The sequence below is a fragment of the Entelurus aequoreus genome, linkage group LG02 (genome assembly GCF_033978785.1).
Source record: "Entelurus aequoreus isolate RoL-2023_Sb linkage group LG02, RoL_Eaeq_v1.1, whole genome shotgun sequence".
NCBI classification, from domain to species: Eukaryota; Metazoa; Chordata; class Actinopteri; order Syngnathiformes; family Syngnathidae; genus Entelurus; species Entelurus aequoreus.
In genome coordinates this window covers 95575882-95595810 of record NC_084732.1, presented here as the reverse complement: position 1 = coordinate 95595810, position 19929 = coordinate 95575882, and the positions used below count along the sequence as shown (strand labels likewise).

Here is a 19929-nt window from a genome sequence, read left to right as displayed (position 1 = left end):
TATATTAGCAACAAGCTAGCGCATTTGAGGAAGGGGGGGCCTTACTGTACATACGCTGGAGCGTTTTTCTTTGTAGGCATTGAAAATGTCAACATTACCTCGAGGTAGTTTGGCCGAGTCCGCTCTCAGTGCTGCTGGAGTGATCGCCGGAAGTGCGAAGAACGATTCTGAATCGAAACATTGTTCTCAAGAATCAAAACAAATCGAATGGTGTGGTGCCCGAAAGGTTCACAGCCCTGGTTTATGGTGTGTTGGCTGGTCAGTCCAGTCTATGCGGTTTAGTCTTTTGTTGCGCCCTAAAAAGTGTTGCTACTGTAAGTATTGTGCTTTTTACGCACCAGCAGTTTGATTGTCTGGTACTTTAGAGTAATGTGACTCAAGTAAGAGGAAAAGCAGTAATCCAAATAAGTATTTAGTGAGAAATGTACTCGATTACTAAGTAACTGTTTAGAAACTTCGGATTTAATTACTTAGTTTACCCCAAAAGGTTCCTTAAATAAATGTCACAAAGTAAATGTAGCGCGTTACTTTGCGACTAACTGTGGTTTTCCTCCCCCAGATTTACTCCGGGTCGAGGTCTGGTCCTCTATCCTCAAATAGGAGACAAGATGGACATCGTCTGTCCCCGGGCGGACGCCTCCCTGGGGGAAAAGGAGGAGTTCTACCGAGTCTACCTGGTTTCCCGAAGTCAGATGGAGAGCTGCTCCGTCAACAAGAAGGACGCGCCGCTGCTCAATTGTGACAAACCGCACCGGGACGTCAAGTTCACCTTCAAGTTCCAGGAGTTCAGCCCCAACCTGTGGGGGCTGGAGTTCCTCAAGGGGAAGGACTATTACATCACCTGTAAGTGGGGATTTGTATGATGTTGCCATATTTCATTGCCACGACACATTCATTTATTTTCATCACAAATCTCTATACGCAGTGTGGAGCCACTCCACTAAGTTAATAATACTAATTGTTTCTTCAGCATTGTCCACACGATTAAGTCAGGACTTTGGGAAGGTCATTCTAAAACCTTCATTCTAGCCTAATGTAGCCATTCCTTTACCACTTTTGACGTGTGTTTGGGGTCATTGTCCTGTTGGAACACCCAACTGTGCCCCAGACCCAACCTCCAGGCTGATGATTTTAGGTTGTCCTGAAGAATTTAGGGGTAATCCTCCTTTTTCATTGTCCCATTTACTCTCTGTAAAGCACCAGTTCCATTGGCAGCAAAACAGGCCAAGAGCATAATACGACCACCAGCATGCTTGACGGTAGGAATGGTGTTCCTGGGATTAAAGGCCTCACCTTTTCTCCTCCAAACATATTGCTGGGTGTTGTGGCCAAACAGCTCAATTTTTGTTTCATCTGACATCACATGGACAAAGATAAGACCTTCTGGAGGAAAGTTCAGTAGACTCATAATAAATTCATAAAAGAACCGAACCTCATGAATGTTTTTTGTGACCAACAAGTATGTGCTCCAATCACTCTATCCCAAAAAATAAGAGTTGTAGAAATTATTGGAAACTCAAGACAGTATGTCATCTTTTGATCGCGGCTGTATGTTGGCCCTCAGAGGGCCACTTCTAACAGTGAATATTACACAATTGCCTATGCATTCAATGATTTGTTTTTTTTTATGTACAATGTAAAAAAAAAATATGATAGATTTTACAGTAAAAAACTAACAGGTCAGTCGCAAAAATTTTACCGCAAAATTTACAGTGTTTTTTTTTTTTTTTTTTTACTGTAAATGCCAGCATTTTATGGTATTTTTGTCATGTACAGTAAAATGCTGTAAAACCACAGAAAATTTCACAAAGTCGCTGTAAAATCTATTTATACAATTGGACAATTTGATGAATAACTTGCTTTGAAATCATAATCCAAGCAGAATAAACAATATGTATTTCTAGTTCAACAAAAACATTGTTTGAATGTATAATCACATATTTGTTACATTATAATAGTTATGTTTAAAATAAATGCCATGGCATTGAGTACATGTATTTTTCCTGTCAAAATGGAAAAAAAGAATACATTTATTATTACACAATTGCCTATGCATTTGATGATTAGTTTTTTGTGTACAATGTTAAAAAATGGAAGATTTTACAATAAAATACTTACAGGTCAGTCGCAAAAAATTGTACAGCAAAATTTACAGTGTTTTTTTTTTTTTTTACTGTAACTGCCAGAATTTTATGGTCAAAAATATAACATTCATATACAATACAATTTTCCTATGCACTAAATTAGTCTGAATTGTCAAATAATTCAGTTTCTTCTATTTTCACAGCGACATGTGAAGATCTAGTTTCCATGCTCTTATCGCCAATGTGATTGTTTTCCATACGCAGTGTGTCTCTCGTACACTAGGGGGCGCTTGTGGTCATTTCCGGTTGTTCAACCATGTAATAAAGTAGAAGAAGAAAATGCTACATGCTAACAAGCTAGCGCTGATAACTTTCAATTTCCGGATCTAACAAGTAAGTAAGTACACTTTTCCACTGATATTTGGTGGTTTTTGTAATGTTTTAATGTGTTTAAATGACACTTGTGGTTATTTTGCGAATTAGAGATATACAAAAAGATCGCTCTTTAAGTCAACTGTGACTTTTTTTTTTTTTTTTGTGGTGAATTTTTTTAAAATTGTATTTTATTTAATTTTTTATTGAACAACAAACATACGTTTGTAATTCACACAAAAGTCAAGGCACTTTCAATATCAAGGAAAGAACACAAAAGCAAATACAGATAGAGTATTAAATATAATAAATAATAATAATAAAAAATATGACCAAAAAAAAGACAAAAACGGCTTTTGACTATCCAGCCATCCAATTTTCTACCGCTTGTCCCTGTTAATACAAACTGCAGTGAATTATTTTTAATTGCCGTTAATGACGTTGTCTAAATTGTTGTATTTGGATGTTTAATTCTTACATTACTAAACTGAGTATGAATAAAAATGTTGTTGTGGATCATTTGAATGAATGAGATGTTTTGAAGTCGTATGTGATCCGCCGCTATTATTGTTGTCTACTGACAAACAAGACATACACATTATTTCACTCTGATTTGTATATGTTAGAAAGTGTAAAAAAACAAAAACCTTTTGTCTTCTTGTCTATCATAATGATTGTGAACGATGGGCACAATTCCACAAAAAAAATTGCAGTTCCCCTTTAAATAAATGTAAAAAATGTAAATACAATACTTGCAAATGAGACTACAAAAACCCAAAGAAAACATGGAATTACAACTTGACAGCACAGTTATCATAATCAGGTTTTTTTTTTTTTTAATATTACATAGACAATTTTTTTATTTTATTAGTAAACACACAGAAAAGTACCGGAAATTGGTAAAGTTTGTGAACAAATTTCTAGTGATTGGTACCAAGTCAATTCAAATGTGAAAGGTACCCATCCTTAGTTATTGTGTACCATATCGACTTTGTTTTGCTCAAATAATTGTATGTAAAAAAATACAATATGGAACTAGTTTAAATGTCGTCTTGATATTGTTGAACTGTCAATAGTGCTCACACCATATACATTTTAAAGTATTACAAGTTAATCGATATTGAAATCAACAGCATCCCTACCTGTAAGTGACTTTGTCAAATACGTGTGTGTGTGTGTGTGTGTGTGTGGGTGTGTGTGTGTTTGCAGGGACAAGCGGTAGAAAATGGATGGATGGATGGACTCTATGTCGGTTTTAAAAGTGCTTCCACTCTGGTCAACATATGAAATAACAAGTGTGTGTAAAAAATTTGAAGTGTACCCCTCTGGCCAACATATGTAATAACAAGTGTGTGTAAGAAATTGAAATGCGCCCCGTTTGGCCAAAATTTATTTTAAAAAAAATAAAAAATGTATATAGAGACATACTGTAATAACTTTAAGTAAATTATAATTAAAACAAATTAAAATAAATTAAGAGCAGTCTTTTTCTCACAATGTGTCAACGTTTTTCTTATAAATTGGGAACAATTTCTCATATTCTTTCTGTTTCTGTAATATTGCAAAATTTTCTCGTAAAATTATTACCTTTTTAATGCAAAATGTTGACATTTGTCATATACAATTCTGACTTTTATCACAATATTGACCATTTTTTTGTTGTTCTTGTACAATACTGACATTTTTTGAGTAAAATGATGACTTATTTCATAATTTTGCCAAATAAAAATTCCAATTGTTATTATAATATTGCCAAAATTTCATATTTGTCTTATAAAATTGTGACTTTTGTCGAGTAAAATTACGACTCTTTTCATAAAATTGCCAAAATGTTAAGCTTTTCTTGTAGAGTTGCGACTGTTATTGAGTAAAATTCCAACTTTTATCCTAATATTGCACAAATATTCAGTTTTTCTTGTAACATTTTGACTTGCGTTTAGTAAAATGACTACTTTTATGATAATACTGGCAAAATTCTAAGTTTTACTTGTGAAATTGTGACCTTTTTCTTGTGAAATTCCAACAATTTTTCACATCAATATTTTTTATATTTGCATGTATAATTAATGTTGTAGGTCCTACAGAGGCAGGCATTTTTCAGAGGTCTCAAGAAGGTAAAAAATACAAGAATGTATGTGTGTGTGTGTTTTTGTATTTCCACCATTCTTGAGACATCAACAAGGAAAAGTACCTTCCATATGAGGAGGTGTGAACAAGTGATGACATAAATCATGGTCCCAATACGGAAAACCATTGCATCTATTAGAGAATGTCTCATTTGCACCCCTGGTGTAGAAATCTGTCAAAATTAGGGTGGTCCCAAAAAGGAGGGATTTTTAAAATTGACTGTGTGTCACTTTTAAAAGTGCTCCCCCTCTGGTCAACATATGTGAAGTGAAGTGAAATACATTTATATAGCGCTTTTTCTCAAGTGACTCAAAGCGCTTTACATAGTGAAACCCAATATCTAAGTTACATTCAAACCAGTGTGGGTGGCACTGGGAAAAGGTGGGTAAAGTGTCTTGCCCAAGGACACAACGGCAGTGACTAGGATGGCGGAAGCGGGGATCGAACCTGCAACCCTCAAGTTGCTGGCACGGCCGCTCTACCAACTGAGCTATACCGCCCCCTCTGGCCAACATATGTAATAACAAGTGTGTGTAAGAAATTGAAATGCGCCCTCTTTGGCCAAAATTAATAATAATAATAAAAAAAAATGTATATAGAGACATACTGTAAAAACTTGAAGTAAATAAAAAAACAGAACAAAAATTTATTAATTAAGAGCAGTCTTTTTCTCACAATGTGTCAACTTTTTTCTTATAAAATTGGGAACAATTTCTCATATTCTTTCTGTTTCTGTAATATAGCAATATTTTCTCGTAAAATTATTACTTTTTTTAATGTAAAATTATTACCTTTTTAACGCAAAATGATGACATTTGTCATATAAAATTCTGACTTTCATCACAATATTGCCAATTTTCTTTTGTTCTTGTAAAATACTGACATTTTTTGAGTAAAATTATGACTTATTTCATAATTTTGCCAAATAAAAATTCCAATTATTATTATAATATTGCCAAAATTTCAAAGTTGTCTTATAAAATTGTGACTTTTGTCGAGTAATATTACGACTCTTTTCATAAAATTGCCAACATGTTAAGCTTTTCTTGTAGAGTTGCGACTGTTATTGAGTAAAATTCCAACTTTTATCATAATATTGCACAAATATTTAGTTTTTCTTGTAACATTTTGACTTGCGTTGAGTAAAATGACTACTTTTATGATAATACTGGCAAAATTCTAAGTTTTACTTGTGAAATTGTGACCTTTTTCTTGTGAAATTCCAACAATTTTTCACATCAATATTTGCATATATAATTAATGTTGTAGGTCCTACAGAGGCAGGCATTTTTCAGAGGTCTCAAGAAGGTAACAAATACAAGAATGTGTGTGTGTGTGTGTGTTCTTGTATTTTCACCCTTCTTGAGACATCAACAAGGAAAAGTACCTTCCATATGAGGAGGTGTGAACAAGTGATGACATAAATCATGGTCCCAATACGGAAAACCATTGCATCTATTAGAGCAGGGGTCACCAACCTTTTTGAAACCAAGGGCTACTTCTTGGGTACTGATTAATGCGAAGGGCTACTAGTTAGATACACACTTAAATAAATTGCCAGAAGTAGCCAATTTGCTCAATTTACCTTTAACTCTGTTATTATTAATAATTAATGATATTTATCTTTTTGGAAACACTGATCATCTTAATGATTTCTCACAATAAATATATATAGAAACAGATAAATATCAATATGCAACACTTTATTTTTATATTTTCTCTAAGTGCACATTTTTCAAATTGAACATTTTCAAATGATCACTTCTAAGACAGTCTTGTGAAATCACAATATCCCATTTTAACTAGCTAGCCACTAACATTTTTTAACAAATCATGAATTACTTTGCACCATGTTTGTACAAATAATAACTCATGTAAAATACAAAAGTAAACTCTCAAATTTTTAAATCATGTCACACTTTGAACTGGACACCAAATCTGTTATCTGTTTCTTTGTCAGTTAGTGGGAAGCCTGGCATTGCATGCTGTTAACTAGTGTGTTGTACTCTGGTGTGTAACTTGACACTGCAACTCTGAGTGAGTCTTGCAGATGTGCATCAGTGAGGAGTGTTCTGTGTTTGTTCTTGATGAAGTTCATGTCAGAAAAGGCTGATTCACAAAGATAAGATTTTTCCTCATTGTTTGCGGAACCTTCTTAATCTTTTGGACATATTTTCACAGCAATCTGGCCTTAAGCTTAATTATGATAAATGTAAAATGTTAAGGATCGGAAATCTAAAGGGAACGTCCTTTCGAATGGAATGCAAAGTGCCTGTTTTGTGGACAGATGGACCAGTTAACATACTTGGTGTTGTTGTCCCAGAAAATCTGGAAGATCTAGGCTCAGTAAATTATGATAATCGACTAAGAAAGCTGGACAAAATTATGCAATTATAAAAAGGGAAATCCCCAACCTTGTATGGTAAACTGTCTATTGCCAACTCGTTAATTATTCCTCAATTTATTTATTTGTTTTTGTCATTACCAGCTCCATCACAAAACTTTTTTAAGATTTATGAGCGGAGGGTCTTCGATTTTGTCTGGAACGGCAAACCAGAAAAGATTAAAAGAAAGGTTTTGTACAAAGAGTATGAATATGGGGGCCTGAAACTTCTCAACCTTGAAGCTATGTGTCTGTCTTTAAAAGCATCAATTGTTCCAAAGATGTATTTTAAACATTGAGTGGTACACAAATGTCCTGTTGGACAAAAAACATGTACTGTATCAAAAGAAGTTGTATCCTTTTTTACAAGTGATCCCCTCCCAGAGAGTCTGCTGGGAAACATGGCGGGGTTCATAAAGGAAACAATCCACTCATAGTGGTGTTTTCAATTTTATGTGCCAGAAAAAAGAGACGATATTTTGCAGCAGTTAATATGGATGAACTCTAATATTGTAATAGATGGAAAGCCTTTCTTTTGGAAAAATATGTTTGAAAGAGGAATCATTTTTGTCAATGATATTATCAATGAGAATGGTAAAATTATGAAGTATGATGAATTTAGAGCTATGTATGGTGATGCTTGCTCAAGCTTTTCATTTTATCAACTAACTGGAGTAATTGGGAAAAGATGGAAACAAATAATTAATTACGGAACTACTAAATTATTAGTTTGTAAACCTCTAATAAGAAATTCTAGTTGGCAAAAAGGAACTAAAATAAATAGAAAAATATTTAATTTTTATTTAATAATGAAATCTTTGAAGGCTGCCTCATACAACACAAATGGAAAATGGGAGGACTTTTTTGACTGCCCGTTGCCATGGGATGCCATATTCAAACTAATCTATAAAACCACTATCGATGTGCAAAATCGTTATTTTCAAATTAAAATTATTTTTAACTTCTTACCCACAGGGAAAATGTTAAAATTATGGAATATGACAGAGTCAGATGATTGCCGATTTTGTTGTCAGGAGCCTGAATCCACCCTGCATTTTTTTTTGACTGTGTGTCGCTTTTAAAAGTGCTCCCCCTCTGGTCAACATATGAAATAACAAGTGTGTGTAAACAATTTGAAGTGTACCCCTCTGGCCAACATATGTAATAACAAGTGTGTGTAAGAAATTGTAATGCGCCCTCTTTGGCCAAAATTAATTTTAAAAAAAAATTAAAAAAAATGTATATAGAGACATACTGTAATAACTTGAAGTAAATAAAAAAACAGAACAAAAATTTATTAATTAAGAGCAGTCTTTTTCTCACAATGTGTCAACTTTTTTCTTATAAAATTGGGAACAATTTCTCATATTCTTTCTGTTTCTGTAGTATTGCAATATTTTCTCGTAAAATTATTACTTTTTTTTAAATGTAAAATTATTACCTTTTTAACGCAAAATGCTGACATTTGTCATATACAATTTTGACTTTCATCACAATATTGCCAATTTTTTTGTTCTTGTAAAATACTGACATTTTTTGAGTAAAACTATGACTTCTGTCGTAATTTTGCCAAGTAAAAATTCTGATTATTATTATATTGGAAAAATTTCAAATGTTTTCTTATAAAATTGCGACTTTTGTCGAGTAAAATTACGACTCTTTCTATAAAATTGCCAAAATGTTAAGCTTTCCTTGTAGAGTTGCGACTGTTATTGAGTAAAATTCCAACTTTTATCATAATATTACACAAATGTTCAGTTTTTCTTGTAACATTTTGACTTGCGTTGAATAAAATGACTACTTTTACTATAATACTGCCAAAATTCCAAGTTTTACTTGTGAAATTGTGACCTTTTTCTTGTGAAATTCCAACTCATTTTTCACAACAAGCTTTTTTTTATATTTTCATATATAATTAATGTTGTAGGTCCTACAGAGGCAGGCATTTTTCAGAGGTCTCAAGAACGTAACAAATAACAAAAGTGTGTGTGTGTGTGTGTGTGTGTTCTTGTATTTCTACTATTCTTGAGACATCAACAAGGAAAAGTACCTTCCATATGAGGTGTGAACAAGTGATGACATAAATCATGGTCCCAATACGGAAAACCATTGCATCTATTAGAGAATGTTTCATTTGCACCCCTGGTGTAGAAATATATCAAAATGAGGGTGGTCCCAAAAAGGAGGGATTTTTCAAATTGACTGTGTGTCGCTTTTAAAAGTGCTCCCCCTCTGGTCAACATATGAAATAACAAGTGTGTGTAAACAATTTGAAGTGTACCCCTTTGGCCAACATATGTAATAACAAGTGTGTGTAAGAAATTGAAATGCGCCCCTTTTGGCCAAAATTAATTTAAAAAAAAAAAAAAATGTATATAGAGACATACTGTAATAACTTGAAGTAAATAAAAAAACAGAACAAAAATGTATTAATTAAGAGCAGTCTTTTTCTCACAATGTGTCAACTTTTTTCTTATAAAATTGGGAACAATTTCTCATATTCTTTGTGTTTCTGTAATATTGCAATATTTTCTCGTAAAATTATTACTTTTTTTAATGTAAAATTATTACCTTTTTAACGCAAAATGCTGACATTTGTCATATAAAATTCTGACTTTCATCACAATATTGACAATTTTTTTGTTCTTGTAAAATACTGACATTTTTTGAGTAAAACTATGACTTCTGTCGTAATTTTGCCAAGTAAAAATTCCGATTATTATTATATTGGCAACATTTCAAATGTTTTATTATAAAATTGTGACTTTTGTCGAGTAAAATTACGACTCTTTTCATCACATTGCCAACATTTTAAGCTTTCCTTGTAGAATTGCGACTCTAATTGAGTAAAATTCCAACTTTTATCATAATATTACACAAATGTTCAGTTTTTCTTGTAACATTTTGACTTGCGTTGAATAAAATGACTACTTTTACTATAATACTGCCAAAATTCTAAGTTTTACTTGTGAAATTGTGACCTTTTTCTTGTGAAATTCCAACTCATTCTTCACAACAAGCTTTTTTTTATATTTTCATATATAAATAATGTTGTAGGTCCTACAGAGGCAGGCATTTTTCAGAGGTCTCAAGAAGGTAACAAATAACAAAAGTGTGTTTGTGTGTGTGTTCTTGTATTTCTACTATTCTTGAGACATCAACAAGGAAAAGTAAATGGTAAATGGTAAATGGGTTATACTTATATAGCGCTTTTCTACCTTCAAGGTACTCAAAGCGCTTTGACACTATTTCCACATTCACCCATTCACACACACATTCACACACTGATGGCGGGAGCTGCCATGCAAGGCCCTAACCACGACCCATCAGGAGCAAGGGTGAAGTGTCTTGCTCAAGGACACAACGGACGTGACGAGGTTGGTAGAAGGTGGGGATTGAACCAGGAACCCTCAGGTTGCTGGCACGGCCACTCTCCCAACTGCGCCACGCCGTCCCCAAGTACCTTCCATATGAGGAGGTGTGAACAAGTGATGACATAAATCATGGTCCCAATACGGAAAACCATTGCATCTATTAGAGAATGTCTCATTTGCACCCCTGGTGTAGAAATATATCAAAATGAGGGTGGTCCCAAAAAGGAGGGATTTTTCAAATTGACTGTGTGTCGCTTTTAAAAGTGCTCCCCCCCTGGTCAACATATGAAATAACAAGTGTGTGTAAACAATTTGAAGTGTACCCCTCTGGCCAACATATGTAATAACAAGTGTGTGTAAGAAATTGAAATGCGCCCCGTTTGGCCACAATTAATTACAAAAAAAAAAGGAAAAAGTACTGTAATAACTTGAAGTAAATAAAAAAACAGAACAAAAATTTATTAATTAAGAGCAGTCTTTTTCTCACAATGTGTCGACTTTTTTCTTATAAAATTGGGAACAATTTCTCATATTCTTTCTGTTTCTGTAATATTGCAATATTTTCTCGTACAATTATTACTTTTTTTAATGTAAAATTATTACCTTTTTAACGCAAAATGCTGTCATTTGTCATATAAAATTCTGACTTTCATCACAATATTGCCAATTTTTTTGTTCTTGTAAAATACTGACATTTTTTGAGTAAAACTATGACTTCTGTCGTAATTTTGCCAAGTAAAAATTCCGATTATTATTATATTGCCAAAATTTCAAAAGTTTTCTTATAAAATTGTGACTTTTGTCGAGTAAAATTACGACTCTTTTAATCAAATTGCCATAATTTTAAGCTTTTCTTGTAGAATTGCGACTCTAATTGAGTAAAATTCCAACTTTTATCATAATATTACACAAATGTTCAGTTTTTCTTGTAACATTTTGACTTGCGTTGAATAAAATGACTACTTTTACTATAATACTGCCAAAATTCTAAGTTTTACTTGTGAAATTGTGACCTTTTTCTTGTGAAATTCCAACTCATTTTTCACAACAAGCTTTTTTTATATTTGCATGTATAATTAATGTTGTAGGTCCTACAGAGGCAGGCATTTTTCAGAGGTCTCAAGAAGGCAACAAATACAATATAAAGTGTGTGTGTGTGTGTGTGTGTGTGTGTGTGTGTGTGTGTGTGTGTGTGGCATCTTTAAAATCTGCACAACCAACAGGTGGGACGGACACTCTTTGACTCTTTCATGGCAACACACACACACACACACACACACACACACACACACACACACACACACACACACACACACACACACACACACACACACACACACACACACACACACACACACACACACACACACACACACACACACACACGCACACACGCACACACACACACTTCAACAAGAGATCATCATCTTTGTTGCTCTTTCAATTTGTCATGCTGCGTGAGAATCACTAGTGTGGCCTCATTATCAGACTGTTGTCAGTGGGATCTTAGCGATGCATGAGATAGTGAACAAGTGTGACCGCCTCGCCACGCTGTCACAGCACACACCCACACCCACACACCCACACACACACTGTGGCAGGACAGTGCCATTCCAGGGCTTACATGCCCCAAATCACACAAGGCTTTTACAACATCAGGCAGATTTGACGCGAGCTTTCATGGCATCGAGGCGTCTTGCCTGTGAGATGTTGTTATCTGACCTAAATGCTCCTAACTAGTGTGTACGTGTGTGTGTGTGTGTGTGTGTGTGTGTGTGTGTGTGTGTGTGTGTGTGTGTGTGTGTGTGTGTGTGTGTGCGTGCGACAGGGGTGACCGAGAGTTCTTGGCGTGGTGTGTGTGCGTGTGTGTCGGAATGCATTTACCCTTCTTTAAAACACCAGATACAAAATACTAAAGAGTCTTAAGCTGAAATGCTGTTTTAGTTCAACCGTCCAATAAAACTTTAAATTTGTTCAATTATTCATTAAAAAAAGGAATGCAGGCAAAGTAAATGTAAAAGGCTTTGTTGATATGACGAACGTAACAAGGGACAGTGTGTGTTTCGGCCATTTAACTTTCTTTTTCTGAATAGAAATTGAGAAACAGAAATGATTTGTTTATTTGAAATTCATTTTAAAATTCAACATTTTATATATATATATATATATATATATATATATATATATATATATATATATATATATATATATATATATATATATATATATATATATATATATATATATATTAGGGCTGCAACTAACGATTAATTTGATAATCGATTAATCTGTCGATTATTACTCCGATTAATCAATTAATAATCGGATAAAAGAGACAAACTACATTTCTATCCTATCCAGTATTTTATTTTTAAAAAAAACAGCATACCGGCACCATACTTATTTTGATTATTGTTTCTCAGCCGTTTGTAAATGTTGCAGTTTATAAATAAAGGTTTATTAAAAAAATAAAAATAAAAATAAAAAAAACTCTGCGCATGCGCATATCATAGATCCAACGAATTGATGACTAAATTAATCGGCAACTATATTAATAATCGATTTTAATCTATTTAATCGATTAGTTGTTGCAGCCCTAATATATATATATATATATATATATATATATATATATATATATATATATATATATATATATATATATATATACATATATATATATATATATATATATATATATATATATATATATATATATATATATATATATATATATATATATATATATATATATATATATATATATATATACTGTATATATATATATATATATATATATATATACTGTATATATATATATATATATATATATATATATATATACATATATATATATATATATACATACATAGGTGTTAGGGCTGTGAATCTTTGGGTGTCCCACGATTCGATTCAATATCGATTCTTGGGGTTACGATTCGATTCTAAATACATTTTTTTCGATTCAATGCGATTTTTGATTCAAAAACGATATTTTCCCGATTCAAAAGGATTCTCTATTCATTCAATACATAGATTTCAGCAGGATCTACCCCAGTCTGCTGACATGCAAGCAGAGTAGTAGATTTTTGTAAAAAGCTTTTATAATTGTAAAGGACAATGTTTTATCAACTGATTGCAATAATGTAAATTTGTTTGAACTATTAAATGAACCAAAATATGACTTATTTTATCTTTGTGAAAATATTGGACACAGTGTGTTGTCAAGCTTATGAGATGCGATGCAAGTGTAAGCCACTGTGACACTATTGTTCTTTTTTAATTTTATTTATAAATGTCTAATGATAATGTCAATGAGGGATTTTTAATCACTGCTATGTTGAAATTGTAACTAATATTGATACTGTTGTTGATAATATTCATTTTTGTTTCACTACTTTTGGTTTTGTTCTGTGTTTCCTCTCAATTGCTCTGTTTATTGCAGTTCTGAGTGTTGCTGGGTCGGGTTTGGTTTTGGAATTGGATTGCATTGTTATGCTATTGCTGTGTATTGTTTTGTTGGATTGATTAATTACAAAAAATAAAAAAATAAAAAAAATAAATTAAAAACAAATTTAAAAAAAAAAAATCGATTTTTTAAAAATGAGAATCGATTCTGTATCGCACAACGTGAGAATCGCGATTCGAATTCGAATCAATTTTTTCCCACACCCCTAATATATATATATATATATATATATATATATATATATATATATATATATATATATATATATATTATATATATATATATTATATATATATATATATATATATATATATATATATATATATATATATACACATATATGTATACAGGCCATTCTAAAACCTTAATTCTAGCCTGACTTACCACTTTTGACGTGTGTTTGGGGTCATTGTCCTGTTGGAACACCCAACTGCGCCAAGACCCAACCTCCGGGCTGATGATTTTACGTGGACCCCGACTTAAACAAGTTGAAAAACTTATTCGGGTGTTACCATTTAGTGGTCAATTGTACGGAATATGTAGTGTACTGTGCAATCTAATCAATTAATCAATCAATGTCCTGAAGAATTTGGAGGTAATCCTCCTTTTTCATTGTCCCATTTACTCTCTGTAAAGCACCAGTTCCATTGGCAGCAAAACAGGCCCAGAGCGTAATACTACCACCACCATGCTTGACGGTAGGTAGGGTGTTCCTGGATTAAAGACCTCACCTTTTCTCCTCCAAACATATTGCTGGGTATTGTGGCCAAACAGCTCAATCTTTGTTTCATCTGACCACAGAACTTTCTTTCAAAGGCTCTTTTCTTTGTCCATGTGACGTCAGATGAAAAAATAATGAGTTTTTTGTGACCAACAACTTTGTGCTCCAATCACTCTATCACAAAAAAAATAAGATTTGTAGAAATGATTGGAAACTCAAGACAGCCATGACATTATGTTCTTTACAAGTGTATGTAAACCTTTGACCACGACTGTGTATGTCATCCAAATATTTTGGGATTGACCGATGTCTTGTATTCCCTGAGAGGAAAACTGGTCGCTCCAAATACATTTTAGACAAGCACACGGGTGCCGTATTAACCCCACTTTTACTTTGAAAATACAAACTTCTTAGACTTAGACTTCCTTTTTATTGTCATTCAAATTTGAACTTTACAGTACAGATAAGAACGAAATTTCGTTGCATTAGCTCATGGTAGTGCAGGATAAAAAAGCAATAAGGTGCAGATATAATAATAATAAATGGATTACTGTACAGATAAATATATTGCACTTTTGCGTATGCATCCAGGTTTATGGATGTATGTTATATTGTCTTTATATTCCGTTCATTGAGGGGATTATTATGATGCGTTCAAGAGTCTCACGGCCTGAGGGAAGAAGCTGTTACAGAACCTGGAGGTTCTGCTTCGGAGGCTGCGGAACCTCAGCAGTGAAAACAGTCCTTGGTGGGGGTGGGTCAGAATATGGTTAATTTTTCAGTTTGGGGGCCAGCGAAGCGTTTCCGGGTGTTGTTGATAATGGTTTTGGCTTGGCATGGTAGAGTGTACAGATGTAGAAACCAACTGTAATTACTGACAGTGGTTTTCTGAAGTGTTCCTGAGTTTGTTATATGAAATGCAAAATGACATTTTTTTTTGTCCTTTTACCCTGATTGGTCATTAAACAGCTCTTAAAGGCCTACTGAAAGCCACTACTAGCGACCACGCAGTCTGATAGTTTATATATCAATGATGAAATCTTAACATTGCAACACATGCCAATACGGCCGGGTTAACTTATAAAGTGCAATTTTAAATTTCCCGCGAAACTTCCGCTTGAAAACGTCGCGGTATGATGACGTATGCGCGTGACGTCACGAGGTTAAGGAAGTGTTTGGACCCATACAAATACCTCAGTTTTTTTCGACAAAATTCCACAGTATTCTGGACATCTGTGTTGGTGAATCTTTTGCAATTTGTTTAATGGACAATGGAGACTGCAAATAAGAAAGGTTGTAGGTGCGATCGGTGTATTAGCGGCTGGCTGTAGCAACACCAACACCAGGAGGTTGTGTTGTGTTTTGAGCAGCATAACAGACGCACTACGGTGAGTACAGCTTTGGCTTCCAAACATTTGATCGCTTGCCCGTACGTGCGTGTCGATATGTGCATGTCACGTACGTAACTTTGGGGGAAATATGTTTCTTGCCGACTCTTATGGCGGCCGGGGTGTCGTCAAAAGCGTACAACGCCCGGCGTCGCATCTAAGTTAGCTTCTATTTTTTTAGCTTCGCCAAGCTGAAAATTATTACCGTGTATTTACATGTTCATGGTTTAATAGTATTGTTGATCTTCTGTCTATCCATCTAGTCAGGGTTTTTTTTTTAAATTTTGTTTCTATCTGCATTTGAGCCTGCTATCACGTTAGCTCTGTAGCTAAGTTAGCTTCTATTTTTTTAGCTTCGCCAAGCTGAAAATTATTAACCGTGTATTTACATGTTCATGGTTTAATAGTATTGTTGATCTTCTGTCTATCCATCTAGTCAGGGTTTTTTTTTAAATTTTGTTTCTATCTGCATTTGAGCCTGCTATCACGTTAGCTCTGTAGCTAAGTTAGCTTCTATTTTTTTAGCTTCGCCAAGCTGAAAATTATTAACCGTGTATTTACATGTTCATGGTTTAATAGTATTGTTGATCTTCTGTCTATCCTTCCAGTCAGGTTTTTTTTAATTTAGTTTCTATCTGCATTTGAGACTGATGCTATCACGTTAGCCCCGTAGCTAAGTTAGCTTCTATTTTTTTTAGCTTCGCCAAGCTGAAAATTATTAACCGAGTATTTACATGTTCATGGTTTAATAGTATTGTTGATCTTCTGTCTATCCTTCCAGTCAGGGTTTTTTTTATTTAGTTTCTATCTGCATTTGAGACTGATGCTATCACGTTAATGGATCTGCTATTCCCGTTTAAATAAAAACAATTCATTTCAGTAGGCCTTTAAAATGAAAGTGCATAAATGATGAATTAGTAAGAAACGCTTAATAAAGTGTAAGAAAACAGTGCCAATAATATTTTAAATATTAGAATGGTCTGACAGCCCTAATTTCACTCATATTTGTTTTGCTTTTCATGTTTTTTGCCCACGTCTAAATATGCAAATCAGATGATGATGTCATCTACCCCCCGCCACAAATGTGTGGAGGCGTACCTAATATTGTGGTACCCGCCAGAGCCTTTGCAGCATCTTCCTGCAATTTTTTTGTTGTTGTTGTTGCCCAAAAGTGATGCAACATCTGGCAACACTCCAAACTTTTGCGATAATTTGCAGTAATGTTGGCCTTTTGTGTGTGTCAGCCACATCTACAGGCTCCCTGCAAAGTGTGGACAACATTAACGGAGGGGCGTGCAGGACCAGATCCATGAAACTGCTGCTGAGAGTCGGACAAAGTGAGGACTTAATATCATTAGTGGATGAGAAGTAAAGTGCAAACTTTTTTGTTGTTGCGATTTTTACGCTTTTGGGTCTAATTACGCAGCCATACACCTTACAGTTTGTATAACTTGGCATTTGCAACATGCTAACTGTATGCATGTTTACGTTAGCATGCTAGCATGTGCTAACTTTTTTAGCTAATTTTGCTACCGTTTACCCTACAATCATATAACTTGGTATTGTTAACTGCTAGCATGAATTGATTAACGTGGACCCCGACTTAAACAAGTTGAAAAATGTATTCGGGTGTTACCATTTAGTGGTCAATTGTACGGAATATGTACTGTACTGTGCAATCTACTAATACAAGTTTTAATCAATCAATCAATAGCATGCTTATGTTAGCATGCTATCCTTAGTGTGTTAACTTTTAAAGCTATTTTTTACATTTTTTACTCTAATTCCCCGGCCATACACCTTAGAGTCATATAACTTGGTATGTGACACAAGCTAACTGTTAGCATCCTAACCTTAGCTTGCTAACATATTAACATTAGCGTGCTAACTTTTTGAGCTAGTTTTGCTACCATTTATACAAGAGTCGTATAATTTGGTATGTGACACTTGTTAACTGCTAGCATGCCTATGTTAGCATGCTATCCTTAAAGTGCTCACTTTTAAAGCTATTTTTACACTTTTTACTCTAATTCCCCAGCCATACACCTTAGAGTCATATAACTTGGTATGTGACACAAGCTAACTGTTAGCATGCTATCCTTAAAGTGCTAACTTTTAAAGCTATTTTTTACACTTTTTATTCTAATTCCCCGACCATACACCTTAGAGTCATATAACTTGGTATGTGACACAAGCTAACTGCTAGCATGCTAACCTTAGCTTGCTAACATATTAACGTTATCGTGCTAACTTTTTGAGCTAGTTTTGCTACCGTTTACACAAAAGTCGTATAACTTGGTATGTGACACTTGTTAACTGCTAGCATGCTTATGTTAGCATGCTATCCTTAAAGTGCTAACTTTTAAAGCTATTTTTACACTTTTTATAGTCTTTGGTATGACTCGGCCGGGGTTTGAACTCACAACCTACCGATCTCAGGGCGAACACTCTAACCACTACCACTGAGTAGGTTAGCATGCTATCCTTAAAGTGCTAACTTTTAAAGCTATTTTTACACTTTTTTCTCTAATTCCCCAGCCATACACCTTAGAGTCATATAACTTGGTATGTGACATTTGTTACCTCATAGCATGCAAATGATAGCATGCTAGCTAGCATGCAAACTTTTTCAACTACTTTTACACTTTTTTGTCTATCTCCAAAGCCATACACCTTACAGTCATATAACTTGGCATTTACAACATGCTGACTGTATGCATGTTTACGTTAGCATGCTAGCATGCTAACATTAACGTGCTAGCTCTTTTAGCTAATTTTGCTACCGTTTACCCTACAATCATATAACTTGGTATGTGACACTTGTTAACAGCTAGCATGCTTATGTTAGCATGCTATCCTTAATGTGCTAAATTTTAAAGCTATTTTTACTCTAATTCTCCAGCCATATACCTTAAAGTCATATAACTTGGTATGTGACACATGTTAACCTCAGCTTGCTAACATGTTAACATTAGCGTGCTAACTTTTTGAGCTAGTTTTGCTACCATTTAAACAAGAGTCGTACAACTTGGTATGTGACATTTGTAACCTGTTAGCATGCAAATGATAGCATGCCAGCTAGCTAACTTAAACATGCAAACTTTGTCATCTACTTTTACACTTTTTCTCTATTCCCGAAGCCATACACCTTACAGCCGTGTTAATTGACGTGGGAGACGTGCTGTTAGAATGCCATCGTTATCACAGTTGCTAAATGTTAGCATTTTAATGTGCGCATGCTAACGTTTTAGGCTAGCTCTGTAAATTAATTTTGTACAATTACACTTAAAACTAGTATGATAATATTTTGTATTAACATTTTATCTCATTGTATTAGTTTACACCTGAAACTCACGGCTTTTGAGACTTGGTGCCATCTTTGTATGTTAACTTATCTTATATTATTAGCATGCTAATGTTTTATGCTTACATTTATGCACATTTTATTCATTTAAACCTAACTACAATGGCTTTTAAAACTTAACGCCATCTTAGAAGCATGCTAACTATTCCTACGTTAACATGTCAATGATAGCATGTTAACTTTCTACGCACACATTTTTTGTGTGTGCTAATTTTAGTCATTTAAACCTACATTTCATTGCTCTTGATACCTAACGCCATCTGAGAAGTATGCTAACTTTCCCTATGTCAGAATGCTAACATTTTATGTTAGCGTCTTAGCTACTTTTACCAGTTTAAAGCTAAGAATCAATGCTTATGATACTTGGCGCCAAATTAGACGTATGCTAACTTCTCCCATGTCAGCACGCTAACATTTTATGTTAGCATTTTTCCTTATTTCAACATTTTAAACCTAAAAACCAATATATTTGATACTTGGCGCCCAATTAGAAGTATGCTAACGTATCTATTTATCATGCTAACTTTGTATGCTCATACTTAGGCTAATTTTATTAATTTAAACCTATACAATATGGATTTTGATACCTTCCGTCATATTGGCAAGTTTACATGTTACGATTAGCATGCTAACATTTTTTTTGCTAG

At 33.9% G+C, this 19929-nt stretch overlaps 1 protein-coding gene and 1 long non-coding RNA gene across 3 annotated transcripts in view; one reads left to right on the top strand and one right to left on the bottom strand.

Annotated features, from left to right (window-relative positions):
• LOC133665069 (uncharacterized) overlaps window positions 1-19929 on the bottom strand; it is a 62496-nt gene that overhangs the window by 5119 nt on the left and 37448 nt on the right. The gene's annotated exons all lie outside the window — the stretch shown is intronic.
• LOC133665057 (ephrin-B2-like) overlaps window positions 1-19929 on the top strand; it is a 37532-nt gene that overhangs the window by 4789 nt on the left and 12814 nt on the right. Inside the window, exons 2-3 of one of the 2 annotated variants that reach the window (XM_062070231.1) lie at window positions 560-843; window positions 17163-17255. In XM_062070231.1, the coding sequence (XP_061926215.1) occupies window positions 560-843; window positions 17163-17255 (377 nt within the window). The remainder of the gene's footprint in view (window positions 1-559; window positions 844-17162; window positions 17256-19929) is intronic. The other variant, XM_062070222.1, reaches the window with a different exon arrangement.